The sequence below is a fragment of the Pristis pectinata genome, chromosome 5 (assembly GCF_009764475.1).
Source record: "Pristis pectinata isolate sPriPec2 chromosome 5, sPriPec2.1.pri, whole genome shotgun sequence".
NCBI lineage: Eukaryota > Metazoa > Chordata > Chondrichthyes > Rhinopristiformes > Pristidae > Pristis > Pristis pectinata.
Window position 1 is genome coordinate 37,350,241 of NC_067409.1, and position 23,108 is coordinate 37,373,348.

Consider the following 23,108-nt stretch of genomic DNA (forward strand, 5'->3'; position numbering starts at 1 on the left):
TGTCAGTTGGTTCAAGAACCGAATGGTTGAAGGGAAGTAGCAGTTCTTGAACCTGGTGGTGAGGGACTTCAGGCTTCGCTACCTCCCGCCCATTGGTAGCTGCGAAAAGATGGTATGGCCCAGATGGTGGGGATATTTGTCATGACAACAACCTTTTCCTCAAGGTCAGCAAAACAAAAGAGCTGGTCATTGACTTCAGAAAGTGGGGCGGTGCACACGCTCCTGTTTAAATCAACTGTGCTGAGGTTGAGAAGGCTGAGGGCGTCACGTTCCTAGGACTGAACATCACCAGTGGTACCACCACGTAGATGCCATGGCCAAGAAAGCTCACCAGCGCCTCTACTTCCTCAGGAGGCTAAAGAAATTTGGCATGTCCCCATTGACCCTCACCAATTTCTATAGATGACCCATAGAAAGCATCCTATCCAGATGGATCACAGCTTGGTATGACAACTACTCTGCCCAAGACCACAAGAAACTGCAGAGAATTGTGGACACAGCTCAGCACATCACAAAAACCAGCCTCCTCTCCATGGACTCTGTCTACACTTCTCACTGCCTCGGTAAAGCAGCCAACATAATCAAAGACCCCACCAACCCCAGACATTGTCTCTTCTCCCCCCTCCGAGCAGGCAGCAGGTACAAAAGCCTGAAAGCATGTACCGCCAGGCTCATGGACAGCTTCTATTCCATTGTTATAAGACTATTGAATGGTCCCTTAGTACAACAAGGTGGACTCCTGACATCACAATCTACCTCGTCATGGTCTTCCACTTTATTATCTACCTGCACTGCACTTTCTCTGTCACTGTAACACTTTACTCTGCAATCTGTTATTGGCTTTCCCTTGTACTACCTCAATGCACTGTGTAATGAAATGATCTGTATGGATAGCATGCAAAATGAATTGTTTTCACTGTACTTCAGTACATGTGATAATAATAATAATAAATAAACCACCAAATAAACCAAGACCTACCCTTAGCAAATCCTTGCTGTCTTTTCTTGATTAATCCATGGCCCTCTAAACACCAATTCATGCTCTCCACCAGAAATTTTTCAACAATTTGCCTGCTGGTCACTAATTACTCCATTTTTCCCCTTCTCATTTGTTAAACAACAGTTCTACATCAGGGACCAGTTAGTTCATCAGCACTCTGCCTGTAGTCAAAGAACACTGCAGCATCCTCTACTCACCCAAGGAGACAGGGATACATTATATCAAACCTGGCAACTTAGCCTCTTTTACAGATAACTCAAACCCTTTATATGTCCTTTCCCCCTCTGCTTCTTCAGTGTTAGTGTTAGGGAAAATGAAAAAGAAATTGCTTATTAAAAAGAGAATATAATTGGCTGATCCATGCATTTAAAATTGGTCTGATATGGCTCCATGTTGAAAAGATTTAATGTTATGTGCCACCAGCAAAATACATTATTTTATGGTTTAGCACAGATGCCTTTGATAAAAGGCTATTGAGAAACAATTGTTTATAAAATAAATCCTACACGCGTAACAAAAAAACAAAAAGTGTCAGAAACACTCAGTATCTATGTAGAGAATTCTGATGAAAGCTCACTGACCTGAAACATTGACTCTGTTTCTCTCTTCACAGATACTGCAAGACCTGCTGCATATTTCCAGCATTCTGTTTTTATTTCAGATTTACAGTATCTGCCATTTTATTGCCTCACCTACACTTGTAGTGAATGCCTCAAGAACACCCTTGATTTCCAACTTGAAAAAAGCTGAGAGTAAATCTTTGTAACAAACCAAGCTGCTCTTCAGCAGCAGCAGTACATAAACCTTTCCTCAATTTTTTGTCCTTTTCTCTAGTCTAATTATTGTAACTAAAAGGCAACAGCTTGTATTACCATACCTAACTAGTTTAATTCAACACTATTCATAAATGTCAACTCAGAATAAGTACAATGATCTAATTCAATTCAACAAGCAACAGCTGTGTCTGTTTAGCTGCATCGAGGCCAGTCAATTTGCTGTGTAAATACAAAAGCTGCTCCTTTGAATACATTGCTTTCTAAGTGCATATTGTTTTAATGTGGTGTTCCTTTGATTTACATCGTGAGCAGATTGGACATCTGGTGGCCAATAATGTTTCTTATGCTATCCCAAAAGTTTCACACAGCAAATCATAAAATTCCTTCCCTGGTTTATTTAATTTCACAATCACTTTGTAGCATCAACTTAGAGCCTATAGTACCTAATTCTCCCCAAACTGAGGCTTCACAATTGGAAGCCTACACAAACAAATCAATTCTTCTTTCTTAAAAAAAGATAACTAAAGGAGATGTATTTTGTATTTTACATCCATTCCATTAGAAAGCATTTGACAAAACCCTATACCACAGGCAAAGTAATAATAGAAGTTTGTGGAATCAAAGGCCCCATGCAGAACCCCACTCCACAGCAGAAAGCAATACAAGTTATGAATATGAATAGTTCACCTAGAATTGTTGTGACTAATCCAACTGTTACCCCTGGCATAATTATTCATTAATGACTTTGCCAAAAGATAGTTTAAGTATGTTATTTAGGCAATGTACCAAGATCAGGCCTGGGAAAGGACAATGATATTCAATACTGTATTGATTTTATGTAATTTATTACATGCAAGAGTAGAAACATTAGGAGTGAGTGCTGAATAATTACTGCCATGCAGCTATTGAAGCATTGAATTCTCTGGATCTAACAGTCATCAATGTATTCTCCATTACATTAAAAAAATTGTCAATGTACAGAGCAAAATGCACAATGCATTAAATTTAGCTGAGGAATATTGACAATAATGGGGTAGAGATCAGGGGAGATTTTCTGCTGACCTGTAAACTGCTCAAGCTCACCAGAAGCCCACCCTTGGAGCGTGCTCTTAATGCAGTGAGAGGCTGTCTCCCAGCTCATAGAGGAGGGACAGTGTAGCACTGACAAACATTTAAAAACATTCAGACACTATTTCAAATCTGGCCACTGTCTGTAAGGAGTTTGTACGTTCTCCCAGTGTCTGTGTGGGTTTCCTCCAGGTGCTCCGGTTTCCTCCGACATTCCAAAGACGTTCAGGTTAGGAGGTTATGGGCATGCTATGTTGGCACCGGAAGCGTGGTGACACTTGCAGGCTGCCCTCCAAAAATCACTACGCAAAAGATGTATTTCACGGTGTGTTTCGATGTACATGTGACTAATAAAGATCTTATCTATTAAAAACTAAAAGTGCTATTAAAATATTTCTTAATCTTTTTTTTTAAAAAGTCAAAACACATAGGAGATTGAGGGGTGACCTGACAGAGGTACTGTATATAAGATCGTGAGGGGCATAGACATGGTGAAAGCACATAGGCTTTTTCCAAGGGAGAGGGTGCTAAAAACAAGAGGGCATAGGTATGATCAGAGGCAAGAGATTTAAAGGGACATCAGGGGCAGCTTCTTGATGCAAAGGGTGATGCATATTTGGAATGAGCTGCCAGAAATAGTGGTTGAGGCAGTCACATTAGCAACATTCAAAAGCTATCTAGATAAGTACATGGATAGAAGAGGTTTAGAGGGCTATGGGCTAAACGCAGGCAGATGGGACTGGCTCGTTGGGCAACAGTCAGCATGGACGAGTTAGGCTGAAGGGCCTGTTTCCATGCTGTTTGACTCTATGACTAAAAAGTCAGAAGCAAATACATGTAAATAATTAAATACATTTAAATTAACTAAATCAAATAAAAAGGTATTCAGTCATTTTTCCCACTGATTTCAATGTCCCACTGAACTCTCACCAGACCTAACCTAGCACAGGTCAGCAGCAGATTTCATAGTCTATGTGATTGGAGACCTGAGGATACTGCCCTCCATAAGGAGTCCATCAATGTAGCACAGGTATTCTAGGAATACACATCGCTAGGCAGAAAGCTGCCCTTCAGCTCATTAAGTGGGCAAAAAGGGCAGATACAAACAAAACTGACCCTTAAGTGGAATTGATATTTGTTGATTCATGAAACTACCAATTAAGTATATGTATGTTTTTGGTAACTATAAAATGGTGTAAAGGTATTCAAAAAGAAAGACAATTAAAACATTCCACCAATTGCTGATCTATGGCAGGTTAACATAAGTCAGTATGTGACTGCAGGTCTTCCCCAGGTTACGAGCGTCTGACTTATGGACACTCCATACATACGAATAAGTGTTTGGGATTCTGGAGGGATGGATGGGGGTGGATTTGCTGGCAGCTGCAGGGCTGCAGGCATCTTCTGCCGGATGGGAAGGGGGCACTTCCATGTGCTTTCGTCACCCCCATCCCCTGCCCCAGGCCACAACAATCGGGGGCTGGGCTGAGCCGAGCAGGACTGGGAGCACTGAGCAGGCCGGCGGCCACCCTTCCCGCACCTGCTCGCTCTCCTGTCACAGCTATTTCTGTGATCCTTTCCCACTCACTGTCATTTGCTCATTTCAGACTTACAAACAGTTCGATTACCAGCAGCTTGCAGAAATGGAATCCTGCTGGGGACTGCCTGTACAAAAGTGGATACGTCCAAATATAGATTCTGAACTTCTCTACCGAATTATGAGTGATTATCTAAAAGCCAATATTTAAGACCTAAATGTAATAGGTCAGGTGCTGGATACTTTAATCTGTGGTGGCCAATCAAGAGGGCGCTTTAAGGGTTAATGAGCTTTCTCTAAGTCATTGTCTGTCAACACAATCGGTGAAGTTATCCATCCTAAGAACAACAAGTGTTTCAATGTATTTATTGTTAGTTTTTATAAAGCGCTTAGCAAGCCTCACCTAGATAGTTGTCATCGTAATCAGCAGGAGCCACTCCAGTCTGTCGTTCTCCATTCACTCTCCGTTGCAAGCTTCTATAGTCGGTTCCATTTAAAATTTCAAAAGTATCTGCAGTAATCACCTGACCTGTGTTCAAAAATATTAAGAAGGCATAAATGAAGCAAAGGGTATTTAACTCACATCATATCGCAATTAGTTATGCTTATACTTTAATATTTCCAGAATATATGAAGCTAGAATGCCCACAATTCACGTGGTAATGTAGCCTGCATCATGGGTTCTCTATGCAGCTGCTGAACTCTCAAGAAAAATTCAATGTAAAAATGTTTTTTTAATATTTCCAGATGAGATGGAACACAGCATCTGTTATGAATCTAGAAAAAAATTAATTTGAGTAATCTTCATTTATTTATATTTATACCTAAGCCCAATACTTAAATTACCCTTACAATTTACCATTGAGACAAAGATGTAAACAATCCCAAGTACTTTTAAGGATTCAGTGGGACTCAAGCACTGACTGTTCACCACAAAGTACAGCCAATTCAAAGTCCAAAACAAAATAGCCTTTTGGTATTCATTCTATCCTACAAAAGAGTTCTCTGAGTTCCAATGATTGTACATTTGTATTCAATTACTAATTTAGTATAACATGAAAAATATGTTTATCTCAGTCACTGATGATCTATTGATTGTAAAATAGTTCTATAGTACTTCTATAACTTATTATTCTCACAACACTGCATTATAAATTCAATGAACATTTCCATTGTTATAATTTTGATAATTTGTTCTTTCCAAATGAAAAACAATAAAGAACTTTTTTATTTAAATGTATCAGATGTTGCAGCACGAAGTACTAAATAATGAGAATGGACACAGCAAGTGCTTACAGCAGGAGTTTCCACACAGTGAGCCTACAGTTTTTGCTGCACTGACGTGGCAGGCACGGTAGTGTAGCAGTTAGCGTAACGCTATTACAGGGCCAGCGACCCGGGTTCAATTCCGGCCACTGTTTGTAAGGACTCTGTACGTTCTCCCCATGTCTGTGTGGATTTCCTCCGGGTGCTCTGGTTTCCTCCCACATTCCAAAGACGTACGGGTTAGGAAGTTGTGGGCATGCTATGTTGGCGCCGGAAGCGTGGCGACACTTGCAGGCTACCCCCAGAACACTCTATGCAAAAGATGCATTTCACTCTGTGTTTCGATGTACATATGACTAATAAAAGATATCTTATCTCTTATCTCTATTTTTTATCAAGAGCTTTAAGACAGGAAGGATTTTAGGTACATTTATATTAAAATGTTACTATTAAATGAAATGACCCTAATAAAATTTAAAGTCCACGAAATACATGTTTCAGAGATTAGATTCAGTTGATACTGCTGCAAAAAAATTACATTTTTTGCATGCCACATCAGCCTCAGACAATAGACTTTATTAAAATATCTCAGGGTCAGAGTAATCGTGATTCTTTGTGGATTCTCCCAGTTTGCCACAATATCCTCAGTGGAGGTTTTTAGAAACACTTAAGGATGTATAAACACTCATCTTTATCTGTTTAAATCATTTTGAAATGAACACAAGTGTGTATGCCTCTATTTGTTTAAGCCCATCAGTAGTGTGAGTGAGAAGAACGTAGGTGTCAGAAACTCAGACCTAGGAGGGAAGCAGCAGGCTTGAAAGACAACTCAGCTGGTCATTATTGAGTGGGTCAGAGGCCAAGTGCTAAGTTTTCAGACTTTCCAAGGGCAAAAGGAAGAACATCTCCTCCTAGACTGGAGAGAGTTAACTGCACAGATTTTGCCATTTCATAAATTAATCTGCAGGTTAACAGTTATGATGTAACTTGTTTTGGTTTCTATGTTACATGGATAATACAGCATGGAAACCACCAAGTCTGTGCTGACCATCAAAAACCCATTTACACTAATCCCACTTTATTCTCCCCACTTTCCCATCAACTCTTGCGAGATTCTACCATTCACCCATTAGGGAAAACTCACCATGATCGATTAACCTATCAACCCACATGTCTCTGGGATCTGGGAAGAAACTGGAGTATCTCGCGGAAACCCAAGGTGCTACCCAAGGAGCAATGCACAAGAAATTGAAATCTGTTGTCAGTCATGTTGTATTTGCTCATATAATACAGGTAAAATCAACCAGTTTGTTGGTTTGCAATTTGACCCATCTCACGATAGTCCACTTTCCAGGAGAGAAACGAAAGGGAATGTGCAAGAACATAGTATTCAATATAAGAATTTTTTATTGCTAAAAGAATTACTAATTTCTATTTCTCCCAGATTTTGTTTTACATTTGGAAATTTTATTCATCTGTTGGATCTCCTGAGGGTTCACTACATGGTCGGCAGCAAAATCGCAACTTCTTGCTGTTAAGCCAGCCTGTGCTTTTCTGATTATAACTGTAGTGTATGTAAATGTACGACGTGTGTATGATGCACGTGCATATGCACAATGCAGTGGGATGGTTGAATAAATCAACTCCACATGTTCTTCATGTTCCACATGTTCATTAGTCTTCTTGTTTCTCTATGTAATCTATGTTGTCAGTTTGAAGCAAGGATCAAATGTATTACCAAAGATAGAAGATCAACAAAAAGAATGAAGTATTTGAGTCTAATATTGAGCATGAGTGAAGAGTTTGTGGAGTTTGACTGGAAGTCTGTGATCATTTAGTTTAACTTTGACCTTGCTTGAGGATTAATTTAAATCCATTGCAAACATTGCTTTGTAAGGAACAATGGTAATCAGATAAATACCATAGGAGAAATAGTGATATGTTGCAGAATGGTTCTCAAACAGTTTCTATTTGAGAAAGAGTGGAAACAGAGCAAAATGGCTGTTTAGACTTAAGTTGGTTACATTGGGAAAATTGGGAGGCTTGGTGCCTGCAATCGATTATGCTAATCTTTCAGTTCATACACTGAATGTACAGACTTCGCTTTTACAGGAAATAATACAGTGGAAATGGGTGATGAGAATGTGCCCGCACAAACTGCTTCTACAGGAGTGCAAGGTATCTTTTCCTCTAACTGAAATGGGTTTCAAAATGTACACTACATTAGTAAATCTTTTAGTGACGTAGTACAAATGTTAAGGCTTACTTTAGTCCTAAACCATCAGAAATTTTGTAGAGCTACAGATTTGGAACTAGGAAGCAGAAATCACTCAAGCCTGCCAGCCTGTCTCAGCACTTGCAACCCTGGTTCCTCCTTAGATATTCCAATATCTGTGAAGATGGAACAGATGAATGAAAGAGTATATCATCCAATGAAAGGTATAGATATAGCAGCAGATTATTGTCATAGAGCAGAAATAAAGAATGGAGTTCCAAAGTGGAGTCTGAATCAGGCCAATGAGACTGATGCAAATTGTTATTATACCCATAATGGGTATATTTGTCCCTTTAAAGTATCAGAGTATTTAATTGCCTGAAAAAATGGACACTTAACTTCACCATGCATAATCCAAGCCAAGGCAGAGAATAAAAATAATTCTGGAAGTGTTATACCTTCACCAAAGGGATATTCTCACAACGAGAAGCCATAGCAAGGAAGTCTACACAGCATTGGAGCCAATATAAGCAGTGGTGAATTGCATTTACTCCACCTGTGGCAATGGCAGCAAGCAAACTGACAAAAAGGATAGTTAACTGGTCTATGTATATTAAAGTAAGTTTAACCAGTTATCAGTGAAGTTGAAAACAATTAACTTGAAAACATATTCAAGTGAAGCAGTGAAGACTTTAGGCCAGTGAGCCACATGAGTCAACAAACAGAACAACCAATGCCTATAGCTGAATACAATAATCAACCAAATTTGATGGGAAACAATTAGCTCAGAAAAGTGAAGCTAGATTGGAAAGATATGTTTAACGCAGATGCTTTCAAAATCGCACATGATGTGCTATTACAAACATGCTCAAAGTAGCTAATGAGGTTTTAATAGACTATTATCCTCAATCCATATCAAGCCAGGTGCATGGCAATCTACCATGCCTTCTGTCTTGAAAAACTTGATAGAACAAGATTAAGTTTCTTTGAAGACAAGCTGGGGTGAGTGGATAACACTAACTGAAGTGATACCTAAAGTGGGCAAAACCAGAAAATTCTGCAGTTCTCAACAGGTCAGGCAGCCCCTGCGGAAGGAATAGTCTTTTGTTCCTTTTCTCTGTGTTTCTAAGTGTCAGTTTTTAAAATAATGGTTACCTCAACAGCTTTGATCTGCACCCTATCACAGACATATCCTTTGAACTCTCCACTCATCCCCACTGCTACCACTTAAAACATTCTTGTTTCGTCACTTTCCTCGTTCTGATAAAAGGTCACTGACCTGAAACATTGACCCCCTTTCTCTGTCCGCAGATGCTACTTTACCTTTCTTTGTGTTCTTGTTTTAAATTTCCTGCATCTTGAACCTCAGCAATCCATCTAATGAAGGTATTCCCCCAACCTCTTCTCTGTTGGGGAGAGAGGTTCCAGGATTTAGACCCAGCAAAACAAAGGACCAGTGATATATTTCCAACAGAGACACAAGAGAGACTGCAGATGCTGGAAATCTGGAGCAACACACACAAAATGCTGGAGGAACTCAACGAGTCAGGCAGCATCTATGGAGGGAAATGAAGAGTCGACGTTTTGGGCCAAGACCCTTCATCAGGACTCAGAGTCGAAAGGCCTCGGCCCAAAACATCGACTGTTCATTTCCCTCCATAGATGCTGCCTGACCCACTGAGTTCCTCCAGCATTTTGTGATATATTTCCAAGTTAGGAAGCTGAGTGACTTGGAAGGGACCTGCAGACGATAGTGTTCCCATGCACCTGCAACCCTCGTCCTTTTTGGTGGTAGAGGCTGAGGATTTGGAAGGTGCTGTTGGAGTAACCTGGGTGAGCAACTGCAATGCATGTTGTAGATGGTGTACAGTGCAGCCATTGTGCACCAGTAATAAAGAAAGTGAATATTGAGGGTGGTGGTGGGTGAGTGTGGTTGGAGTGCACTCATCTCAGAGTATCCCATTATGTTCCTAACTTGTGCCTTGTAGATGCTGGAAAGTCTTTGGAATGTTAGGAGGTGAATCATTCACTGTGCGGCTCCCAGCCTGTTATCTGACATAACCATGGCATTTATGTGGATGTTCCAACTGAGTTTCTGGTCAATGGTGATGGTGGGAGAGTATCTCTTTTACATTTTGTGGATTGTAGAAGTTTCATGATTAGTTTGTGGGCCAACTCTCCCAATGCGGACACTAGTCCCTATACGTTCATGAAGAGGACTATCCAAGAAGCTGGTAGTGACTGAGCAGTTGCTTAGACCATTTAAAAGTCAACCACACTGATGTGGATTTGAAGTAGCAAATGGACAGACTGGGTCATGACAGCAGACTTCCTCTTCTGGAAGGCATGAGTGAACCAGATGGATTTTGAACAACAATCTGGAAAGTTTTGTCATTTTCATTACTAAGGCTGGTTTGTTTGTTTTAAAATTCCAGATTATTAACATAGCTGTTATGGTGGGATTTGAACTTGTGTGTCTGGATTGACAGGTCAGTTCTCTGGAGAGTTATTAGATCAGTAACTTAACCATCAAGCCTTCACTGTACACACTCAAAACGGTATAAGGAAATGGCTGATAGTACTGGACACAAAGAGTACAGGGCCAGAAAGAATTCCAGCTGCAACGCTGAAGACTTGTGTTCCTGTGCTGGACGTAAAGCCAGTCCTGTTCCAATCTAATTACAATTCTGGCATCTAATTGACTGTAAGGACAATTTCCCTGCTGGGTCTTGTCCTCAAAGGTAGGGAAAATCCTATCTGGCCAATTATCATTCAATAAGTCTAGTCTCAATCATCAGTAAAGTGAAAGATCAACAGTGCTATCAATTGTCACTTCACTTACCATAACTGAATCACTGATCCTCAGTTTGGGTTTCAGCAAGAACATGACTGCTGACCTACTACAGCCTTGATTCAATCTTGGACAAAGAAAGTGAATTACAGAGTTGAAGTGAGAGTAACTATCTTGGACATCAAGGCAGCATTTCACTGAGTGTGACATCAAGGAACACTGGTAAAATCTAAACCATTCAGAATCAAGTCCTAACTGTCTCAAAAGTCCAGGAACACTCAGGTCAGGCAGCTTGACTTACAATTGCTGTAGCAATCATCTTCCTTCATCACAGGATCAAAATATTTACTGATGTTAAGTTCGATTGGCAATTCCTCAAATGATGAAGCACCCTGTGCCCACATGGGCCAACAACCTAAATAGTATTCAGTTCCATGCTGTAAGTGACAAATAACACACAACAGAAAGAAGTTTTTATTTAATTCTTTCACAGGATCTGGAAGTTATTGGCAAGGCCAGAATTTATTATTCAACCCTGTTTGCACAGTATTCATCCCATTCACTACTTGCATTCTATTGTTAAAATGTGTAAGATGCACTGCAACAACTCAGTAAGTTTTCCTCCTCCCAAACAAGTGACTCCTACCATCTGGAATAACAGAGGAGTAAGTACATGGGGTCATGAGACCACCACCTGAAAGCTCTGCTTCAAGTCATACATTACCCTAACCTGTAAATATATCACCATGTCTTCATTATCCCTGGCTCAACACTCTGGATTATCCAAAACCTTCACAAGGATGCTCACCACTTTCTTTGCAGCAATAATAGTGCTGGCCTTGCTCGTCCCATCTACACTCCAGAAATGCATTGAAGAAATGCTATGATTCCATCCCACTAAATAGCTCCTTAATGCAACTAATGCATGAAGTTGAAAAGTGATTGATTTTGTGAACAATCATGACTTGGTTCAAACTGATTCTCAACCATTGGCCATTCACAAGTGTTTTGAGCAGAACAATTCAAAATTATTAAATCGACCTTTTATATATATAAAACAAAATTGTATGCTGTGATACAAAGACCAACTATAGCAGCACATCTTGCCTACAGGTGAGCTCAGCTATTCACTCCAGACCAGAGGCAGAATCTGCTCTGTCAGTGCCTAACCAGGAGAAGCCTTGGGCAGGCAGGAAGTAGTCTGGCTGTGGCTAATGGGGCACATTCATTTGGAAAGAAAGCTTGATTACTTAGGTGCCAATTAATTCATTGGGCATTCTTTAGTATTCAAAGAATGGAAAGTACTGCACAAAGCAAACACACTGTTCATCACAGGAGATTCCATTAAAATTCTTCTGCTCTGTAATTTCAACCATCTGGCTAGCATGATTGTTGATTAGTTCCCAAAATCTGGTCGAATCAAAGAAGTGATCTACAAATATATCACTTTAACCTGGATAATTAATTAATGTGAATTTGTTCCAAATATTTATCAAATAACTCACGGCTACATATTTATCCAGTATCAATACTGATAATCTAAATATTCTTTGGTGCAAAATGAGCAATCTTAAGTCACAGTGATTTAACATTGATCAAGGTGACAAGAACCAGGTTTTTTTAACTTCAGTTTAATAGCTCAATATCGTAAATAAAAAGCATTCGGGCTTCTTTTGTTTACATTTAACATATGCTGGAGAACTAACCTAATCTCTTGGACTGTATCTCCCTCGGTCCATTTGTCTAACCACAAACTTATATCAGTATCAAAACAATAATTACATGGTATTAATCACAAATTGTAGTTACAGATTTCACTAAATTACAGGATTCCTCCTTGAGAAAGTAAAGATTTATCCCCTGCACTGGTACATATGAACCTTAAATGGTCATGTTTAATGGGGCTAAATCAGCTTCAATTTGTATTAAATTGAAAGAAGAGAGTTATGGCACAATTGCAAGATTCTAGGCTGTACCTGTTACTCAACAGTTTCAGGAATGGATTAATAATGCACCATAACCGGTTTTGACTGAACTCTAAAATAAGGTGATTTTATTTATAACATAAGCACAACAGAACAGGGGTGAATTTCTTTAATGCTTGTCTACCTTAACTTGGGCAGTTAAACTATAGGAAACACAGAAAAAGATGGACACTATTTCTTCAGAGTTTTTACATTAACCCTGTCAATTGCAGATGCTGTGCGCAGTTCTGGTTGCCGCACTGTGGGAAGGACTTGATTGCACTGGAGGGGGTGTAGAGGAGATACACTCGGATGTTGCCTGGAATGGATTGTTTCAGTTAAGAAGAGAGACTAGGCAGGCTGGGTTTGATTTCCTTAGAACAGAGAATGTTGAGGCGGGGCGGGAGGTGGTGCTGGGGTGGGGGTATATAGAGTTATGAGAGGCATAGATAGGGTAGAGAGTAAGAAACTTTACCCCATAGCAGAGGGCATAGGTTTAAAGTGGGAAGTCAGAGGGAATCCGAGGAAGAATCTTTTCAACCCACAGGGTGGTTGGAATCTGGAACACACTGCCTAAGAAGGTGATGGAGGTGGGCACTCTCACAATAATTAAGCATCTGGACGAGCCAAGGTATAGTAGCTACGGACTAAGTTCTGATAAATGAGATTATTATAGACAGGTGCCTAATGGTCAGCATGGACATAGTGGGTCAAAGGGCCTGTTATAGGAATCTGTGACTCCATGATCAGGAGAATTCTGAAGGTAATTTTCCATCCCCATTGTACAACCTGCATACATATATTTTACCAACAACGCAAAGCCTGTTCCAGTGTTACATCAGTATATTAACACCTTAAATAATAAGATGTGAGCAGAAAATCACATGTGTGAAATATTATATATTTAGGTCCATTCAAAAACAAACAAAAGAAATGTTTTTACCAGGAGAAAAGTGAAAAAGGTTTGGAGAAAGCAGGATGTCAGCAAGAATGGGAAATGAATAATGGGGAAGAAGATGACCAAGCCAGGATAGGGAAAGGTAGACAATTGATAAACGATGCGGAGGAAGGTGACCATGCTGGGAGCGGGCAGTGATCAGCAGGGGAATGTGAGCGACAGCCAGTAGCAACCCTTGGGTAGAACAGAGAGTCAGGAGGAACACTCCTGGGGAAGACAATCAATCACAATTCCTTTTCGTGATTGCTATTCTGTGGCTCTGACTGAAAAAAATGCACATGTGGAAAACTGAGAGTAGCTAAGTTACATCCTGCGGATAAAACAGCTCACTGTCTAAACTCAGACGTGGACAGTTGATGCCATCCGAGAAACCAGCAGCCATGTTTAAGTGAATAGGGCAGTGGGGGTTGGGGAGGGCTGGTGGGGGCGTTTGGGAAACGCAGGAAGGAAGAAAGAACAATAACAAAGCAAATGCTGAAATGCAGTTAAAAGGAACTCTCTACTGAGTAGACTGAGACATCCCTGGATTCCGTCTGACCTAAAACAGTAAATTCAATGTGATTTCCATCTTCCTGTCCATCCATTTCACACAAGGGAGATTTACTAACTTACGCTAAATAATCACAGTTACTTCTTTGGGCTGTTTTCAAATAAAGGACTAAAGGAATTGAAACTGTTTAGAAAGCATACAGATTGTATTCAACATGCTGAACTTTAAAATCCAGTTTTACATGGAAACTTGTTTAAACTGGCTTAAAGTAAAGTAAACTGTGGTGGAAATTATTTGTTATTTAGAGTACAATGTATATTTGGGAAGAAAGGTCCAAACTAAATACCAAAAATGACCAGGACATCAGATCCACTTCAGACTACCATTAGATTGGGGTTTTAAAAGAAAATTATTTTCAAGCTTGCAGACCCAGGATTGCAAGTAAATGCACACCATTAAATGTAATCTTTCATACTGAGCTATTAACAGATTAATTCTCCAACTTTTCCTACACTTCCATTAAACTACATAATTTTGTTAAAGTTTGATTCCTATTACAATTATTTTGAGATACAACTTTTTTGCTGTTATTACTACACATTCCTTTTTTTTTGGAAATCCAATATTGGATTCAAAGGGGGTGAAATTAATCTTAGCAATAGCAATTACCGGTTAATGGTGAACCACCTGTCTCTTTGCAGCCCATTCACTTCTTTTTCCACGCTGAGTCTATATCTGCCCATTGGGGTTACTCATGGGGCTTTCCATTTGGGATGCCTGGTGAGATCAAGTGGCAGTTCCCTCCTGGACCTACATTTCTGTCAGACCAGCCAGTTGTCATTTGGACAATGCACTCGATGGATAGATGCCAAATCAGACATTGCCTCTCACTGACAATCCAGCTGCTCTGCCTGTCAGCTACCTGATAATCTTGCATTTAATAGATTACTGGAAAACCTAGTGGGAGAACTTCAACGTACTAAGAAAATAACAACCAATGCACATTCTGGATGGATTTTCATCTCTTACACTTTGATAAATGTCAAATGTTCATGACATCATTTTAACCCTTCAGTGTCTTATCATCCACGGATCTAAACATGCTACAGGCCTTCCTGTTGCAATGCAGTGCAGTCTGCAAGCACTGATTGGACCTCAGGGGGCAAACCCAAGTGTCCAGATATAAACTCTCCTGTTTCTTAATTTATTTTCAGAATCTGAGTGTCACTGGCAAATGTTGCCCATCCCTAATTGTCCTTGATAAGCTAGCGGTGAGCCACCTTCTGGTGAAGGCACGCCCACTGTGCGATTTAGCAGAGAGTTCCAGATTTTAGACCCAGCAACGATGAAAGGCTAGCGATATACTTCCAAGTCAGGATGGTATTTGCCTTGGGAGGGGAACCTAGAGGTGATGGTGTTCCCAAGCACTTACTGCCTTTGTTCTTCTTCGTCGTGGAGGTTGCAGGTTTGGGAGGTATTGTCAGAGTACCCTGGTGAGTAACTGCAGTGCTTTTTGCAGTCAGTAAACACTGCAGCCACCTGTGCACTGCTGATGGAGGCAATGAATGTTTAGGCTGGTTAACTGTGTACCAGTCAACTGTGCTGTTTTGTTCTGAATGATATGGTACTCATTCAGGCAAATTGAGAGTATTCCATCACCTGTGCCTTGTAGATGGTGGAAAGGCTTTGTGGTGTCAGGGGGTGAGTTAACTGCTGCAGGATACCCCAACTCTGGCCTGCTACTTTTTTGGCTGGTCCAGTTGAGCTTCCAGTCGTTAATATTAAGTAAAGTGAAAGACAAACCATTTACTTCCACTTACATTTTTTATAAAAGTTGGTGACCCTATTCAAATAAACAGGGGTGTATTACTAACAACAGCCTCCTTACTCAATAGTGGATCCAGTGGTGGAGCAGGAGGTCAGATGTGCCAGCACCTGACTTCCAACTTGTCTCTGACTTACATGCTGTAGTGTACCACTGAGTAAGTGAGATATGAGTTGACCTCTTTTTTTAAGCATCTGCCAGCAAAAGCTAAGTACATTTTGGGTGGTTATCTCTTCTAGATGTTTGCTTTTCCATTTTCCATCCTTGTTTATTACCACTGGATGTGCAATAGATTTCCACTTGTGTACCTCATCATTACAACAAAATAACTGTTGGTATCTGCATTTATTTTATCTAATATAAGGAAGTGTCACAACTTCAAATGCAGTGAAAATATTATTTCCTTATGAATATCCACATTGCATTATATCAAGTTCTTTCAAAGAATAGATTCCAGATCCAGAAATTAATCTTAGTACAAAATTGAGATTACAGTTACCAATCATATCTCAGAATAATATAGCCAGGCACAAATGTGATATCAATACTATCCTGGCAGTGCTATTTCCAATCCAGTGTTGTTCTACCAATAAAAAACAAACTCAGACATGCAGCCATAATCACACATAAAATTATTCTCTCTTTTTATTTGAGGTCTGATTTGAAAGAGATATGCATAACAGTCAAACAGCACACACTTTGAAGATTTCTGCATCTCCCAATACACCATATTGATTAAGGGGCACCATTAACTTTGCTGCAGGTCCAACTTCAGATCATTACCATCAATTTTGCTATTAATTTGCGCCTGCACCATCGAAACTATACAAGCTATCGGACACACCTCCTGCATCAGGGTAAAGTTAAAATAAAACTTAAAGCAAAATTGTTCACATCAATGGATGTTCACATTGCCCTTTAAGAACCTTAAAATCTGGAAGATTGACAACTGTGCGAAACTCAGGATAGCTCTTCGATTTGGCAATGGAACTATTGCACTATCATGCACAAAACTGTGTTCTTTCCCCCGATGGAAGAAAAAGCCACTGATTTACCTTGCCAGTAAAAACTGCCTGGTCCTCCCAGCACAAGGTTCCCATCCTAAAAAAAATCAGAAATGCTTTTTAAAGACATGACATGTTGTAACTGATATAATAGTACTCTATGTAATTGCAACATTTTACTGAAACACTAATTAGTGGCTTCATTGAGAAATAACCATGCATTTATATATATTAAACAAGAAACCATGTATTGACAAGTCAGCATTTACAGAGAATTCAGAAAAGTACCAGACATGTTAGGAATTTGGCGAGTGTTTACAATTTTTTTAAAACAGCATTGCATTTTTTTCTGTTTGCATTGGCAGCGCACTGCAAAAGATACATGGAAGACTGTACTTACAGAATGCTTAAGAGCTGTGAATTAACTGGATCCAAAACATCAGGGTATCAGAGTTAATGAATATTTGTTTTTTTTATTCAGTTGCCTGGACATTCCATTTCATGAAGATTGTAAATATGCAGCACATGATTTACCTACTGGATTCTCCATGGGCAGGTGCACACCCCAAATTTCACAGATCTTTGCTTTATCCTCAGTTTAATATATTTATCTCCAAAGTACAAAAACAGGTCTTCATTCTAGACATGCATTCTCTGATAAACTACAGTATTGAAATGGATTTGAAATTACCTCCAATTGCAATTTTACCCCCTCATTGAAAATTTGGTGCAAATTGTTCTGAATACTCCATATTACCACTGTGATTTTTTAAAATGACTAACAGAAGGGTTTATATACTTATCAATAAGTAGGTTCAGATACAAGTTGAAGCAGTGTTGTTACACTAAAGCCATCATATTTCAGCAAGTGGAATTTATTCAGATATGAATCAAATGCCAGTCAAATTATTCTGTAGAGGCAATGCTAGCACTGTGATGCTACTCAAATGCTACTTACTTACATAACACTACATTTCTGAAGTGGTGTGATGCTAATACAAAAAGTCTGCTCTCAACAATATCTAGGGAACGATGCCTTTTTGTTTAATACTTTCCTTCTGCACTTACGACCTAATACTAAATACTGTTTCATGTCTAAGCATAGTTACTGTTTTACTATTGTGCAACTAAAACTAGACAAAAAGTATTAAAATTACATCATCCCTCTCTCAGTACAGACACTTGCCATGTTACACAGAACCTGGAACCATTCATGAGTTATGTGTTTGGAGCCTCTTTCCTTCATCTTCATATACAGATGGTATATCACTTATAAAATCAATTGAGTTTTTTTGCAGTAAAGTTCAAAATAAATAAAATAAATTTCAAGATTACCTGGGTAAATTCAAGACTAAATCCTGCTTGACAAAACCCTTGACCCTCAGGATCTGGCTGATCTGCAAAGAGCATAAAACATACATTACTTTCATAAATCACAAATTCTTTTAACCTTTTGCCCAAACAAAATGGCATTAACAGCTTTAAAAAAGATCATTTTAAAGGATATAAGCAAACTATTATACTATTCTGTTTTTGTTGATGTTTGATTCAATCACTACACTATCTGATTCAGCTGAGAGGATGGAACAATGTATTTTGCATACTTTCAGACTGAACTCTCATCTCCAGCACAAGTTTCCATCCAATGGTGTTCTGGCTGAGAAAAGTCTGATGACAGTCAATCAGAGCTAGTTCCAACTACTCAGTCACCCTTGCCTGGGGCTTGAAAATTACATCATGTATAGTGTACTGCCAGTCCAATTTCATTTAAGTGCTATGTAGTGCATCCTGTATTAATTTAAATTCAAGCTCACAATGTAGAGACTCCTTTACACTTAAACTACTATAAAATATCTCTAAGCAGATAACTGACTGCAAATGCTTTGGAACAGCTTCAATTCTTTGAATAGTCAGAGTTTCATCAGTCATTAGCACATTGTATGCAACACCGTAGACACAAGAGACTGCGGATGCTGGAATTGGGAGCAACACAAAAGGCACTGGAGGAATTCAGCAGGTCAGGAAGCATCTATGGAGGAAAATGGACAGTCAACGTTTCGGGTCGAGACCCTTCATCTGGGCTGGGATGCAACACTGTGTTGGACCCTCAAGCATATTTATCTTCATCAAACAAGCTCTGGCATTTTTCAGCCAAGACTCTAGGAGATTCCCTGGTTGGGTGGAAGACTGGTGTGTCCACAACGTATCAGTGTAACTCCTATACGGTGCCAGGGTAAAGGTCAACACTGAGAAGGTGCAGGTTATTCTGCAAAGGAGGGAATGAGACAGAATCTGTGATACACATCAGTACCAATGACATAGGTAGAAAAAGCGATGAAGTCATGCAGGAATTATTTAAGGAGGTGGGAAAGAGCTTAAAAGGCAGGACCTCAAAGGTAATAATCTCCAAATTATCATACATTTTTAAGAAATAGAATTGTATAGATTAATGTGTGACTGGAGAGATGGTGCGGGGAGTAAAACTACAAAGCTTAGGGGCATTAGGACCAGCTTTAAGATCATTGGGCTCCTTGCCTGGAGGTTTACTATGGTGTAAGGGAGTGGCTTAAACCAACTTGGAAGGAGGATGGATATCAGGATGTAGCACTGAAAAGGAGATGCATAAAGGATTGGGTGAGATACTTAGCACTATTGTAAGCAATAGTACGGTTTTAGAAAGGATCAGACAAAGAGAGAGCACGTAAAGGTCTAAGATGGGTTTATGGTGCATGTACATGAACACATGAAGCATATTAAATTAGATTGGAGCATTTAACCACATAATGTTATGATGCTGCACAACAAAAGAGACCTGGCTCATAATACGGCAAGCTTGGATACTAAATATTCCTGGATACGAGATGATAAAGAGAGGGGGAAGGGTTGAGAGACTGGGAGTGAGGTAGCAGTATCTGATAAAATACTGTATATTCGGCATTGTTAAGATTGAAGTCCATGGAATAAAAGGGGTGAAGTAGCATGTGCAGAGTGTGGGCTAAGTGATGGAAAATTGCAGGCAACATGAAACTTGGACGTATCATGAGCTCCAAGGGAGAAAGTAGCAGACTCCAAGAGGACATAGACGGGTTGGTGAAATATACAGGCATGTGGCTGAAGAAATGTAAGACCACGCAGTGTAACATTTCAGGAGGAAGAATGAGAAGAGGCGATATAAACTAATGGGCCCAACTGTAAAATGGCACAGGAACTGGGGGTATGCATGCATGGTTTGTTGAAAGTGGCAAGACAGCTTCAAAAATGAATTAAAAACACACAGATGATCTTAAGTTTTATATATAGAGGCATACAGAGCTAGGGAGTTATGATGAGCCTTTATGTAACACTGGTTCAGCCACAATTGTATCCAGGCCTAGTCACCAACCATAGGGAAGATGAGAAGGCCTAATAGAAGATACAAAAGAACTATACTAAAAAGATCAATACATTTTAGTGCTGGAGGAACTCAGCAGGTCAGGCAGCATCCACTGAGGGAAATAAACAGTCGATGTTATGGGCCGAGACCCTTCATCAGGACTGGAAAGGAAGAGGGCAGAAGCCAGAATAAGAAGGTCGGGGGAGGGGGAGGAGCACATGCAGGTGACTTCGGGTGATAGGCGAGTCCAGGTGAGGGGGGAAGGTAGTGGGTGGGGGAGGGGGAGAAGATGTAATAAGCTGAAAGGTGATAGGTAGAAGAGGCAAAGGGCTGAAGAAGAAGGAATCCGGTAGGGCTGTCCCGACGTCTCGGCCAGAGACGTTGACTGTTTATTTCCCTCCATGGATTTTGCCTGACGTGCTGAGTTCCTCCAGCACTTTTTGTGTATTACTCCAGCTTCCAGCATCTGCAGAATTTTTTGTGTCTGTTTACTAAAATGATTTCAGGAATGAAGAACTTTTGTTATGTGGGCAGGGAGGAGAAGCCGAGGTTGTACTTCTTAGAACAGAGGAGGTTGTGAGGTGATGGGATAGAGATATTTAAAATCATCAAGAGTATAGAAAGAGAGTAAAGAACCAGAGCACACAAAATGAAGGTGATTGGCAAAAGAACCAAAAAGAGAAATGAGGAACAACTCGATTATCCAACAGGTTAGAAATGTCATTGGTTGGGAGGTGGGGAATCGGGGTCAGACTCAACGGTGACATTCAAAACGAAGATGGATAAGTATTTGAAAGGAAGAAGGCAATAAATTGAAACTAGCTGAGTTCTTGCATAAAGACATCATGGATTTGGTGGGCAGAATAGCTTCTTTTATGCTGTAGCCATTCTGTGAATGGCTGGAACACCATGCAGTTAAAGTGCATAGGAATTTTCAGCTGGAAGATATTGGAATCTCCTGGATAACATTCAGAATAGTCAAACCCCAAATTTAGCTTACGGTGCAGTAAATCTTGTTTATTTGGAACAGCTTTTCTAAAATGATAACACCAGTAATAAGAGATGCAAATTGCTAGCATATGACAGTATGATTTGATAGCATGAATTGTGCTAATAAATGGTTTTGCTCACTGACACATTAATTTTATGTTTGTATGGGCCACTTGGAAATTTAAAAGCATGTTAGTCTATTTTATACCATTTAACAATTTGTGATAGTATACAACTAGATGAAATACTTCCTTCAAAAATTCTTTTTTGCAATTCATGCATTTCTTCTACAATGTTTTCAAAGCAGAGGAACATAGCTGAAGAATTTACAGTGCAATAATTTTACTGAACGTAATGAGTGGAACATGCTGGACCAGTCCCTTTGCTGGGAATTGCCACTTGCTGTCTGACCACACCACACTTAGCTCAGCCATGTGCATGGTGGGTAGCCTTGTTGGTCTTCTGTATCCTGGAGTCAGGTGTTATTGTCAGGACAGTAGCTGCACTTTAGAAACTGCAGTGAGGACTCTCCAACCCTGAAACACCCCTGATAGCCTTTAACAGCAGGCAAAATTGGAGGTGAGGCTTTGATGGTAGTCAAAAGTTGTCATTGATTTTAATAGCCTCTAACTGCTTCCTAAGTTTTTCCCTAAAATCCCCAATAAATTCTCAGATCTTCTGCCAGGGAGGCAATTACCCTGAGTGAATGCTGAGAATTCCCAGCAAGTCCTAGTTCAGCTGCTGAATTCTATGGGGAGTCAAGCAGTGGAGCAAACTGACAGATTCGGAAAGCCGAATCCATCAGTGTTTCCTGGATTTCTGCATTTCATGGAGCCCTTGCTAGCTTTTGTAACAGTAACCATTAAATTACCAGGTTTCATAAAAAAGCCATCTGATTCACTGATGCCCTACAGAGAAAGAAATCTTGCTATTCTTACCCAGTCTGGCCTATGTGTGACTCTAGAACTACCAATTGGTTCATTCTTAGCTGCCCCTTCAGATCAGGGCAATAACAGGTGGACAATAAATGCCACTATTGCCAGTGATGTCCACAATGAATAAAAACAAATAAGTTTCAACGACAGCATTTTGGACTTCTGATCTGAACCACCAGCAAAAGTCACCAGATTCCAGTCCAATATTTTTAAAAAATATTGGTAATTTTTTTCCATCATTAGATATGTGCGACTAAAGTTGCTCAACAGTTAAAAGTTTGTAGAAATAACCCACAGAAGAAAGAAAAAGTAAATATATAAAATGGATAAAATACATACAAGTGTTCACTCTGTGCTGGATGCTTGACCTACCAGAGCGACATGGAGAATATTCTGCATAGACACTGAAATTCTGAACTGCCACGTAACAGGTACCCACTGGGTCTTTCTCTTCAGTCAATTTAAGGGCACGCCAATTATACAATGGGGCACAAGCCTATTAATGAAAAAAAATCTATTAAACCAAATAGCAATTATTTCCTTTTTCACAAAACACTAGCATTTTTGCTTTTCAAGCTGGCAGATTTATTCAGCCATGGGTTCTTGATTAATGTGTTGGCATTGTTATGACTCCACCCAGTTACTTTTCCAAAATCAAACATCACCTGAATCCCTGCACTGCAAAAGTCTCATTGTTGGATATTTCTGATGCAGCCTTTTAATCATAAGGATGTATATTACAATTTTATATTATTGAAACAAAACAATTACATAAACATAATCAGGAAGCTTCATATATAATAGTATCTGCAGCTAGTCATCATGTAACATTATCACAGACTTTATCATTTCTAGCATTGTTAATTTGTTCACCCAGCCAATTCATAAAACTTACCCCATGGTTACTAGTTAAATC

At 39.7% G+C, this 23,108-nt stretch overlaps 1 protein-coding gene across 1 annotated transcript in view; it reads right to left on the reverse strand.

Annotated features, from left to right (window-relative positions):
* itga8 (integrin, alpha 8) overlaps positions 1–23,108 on the reverse strand; it is a 213,215-nt gene that overhangs the window by 186,549 nt on the left and 3,558 nt on the right. Inside the window, exons 4-7 of the mRNA XM_052015654.1 lie at positions 22,565–22,688; positions 18,230–18,291; positions 16,946–16,991; positions 4,785–4,910 (exon numbers count right to left, since the gene is read on the reverse strand). Of these exons, the coding sequence (XP_051871614.1) occupies positions 4,785–4,910; positions 16,946–16,991; positions 18,230–18,291; positions 22,565–22,688 (358 nt within the window). The remainder of the gene's footprint in view (positions 1–4,784; positions 4,911–16,945; positions 16,992–18,229; positions 18,292–22,564; positions 22,689–23,108) is intronic.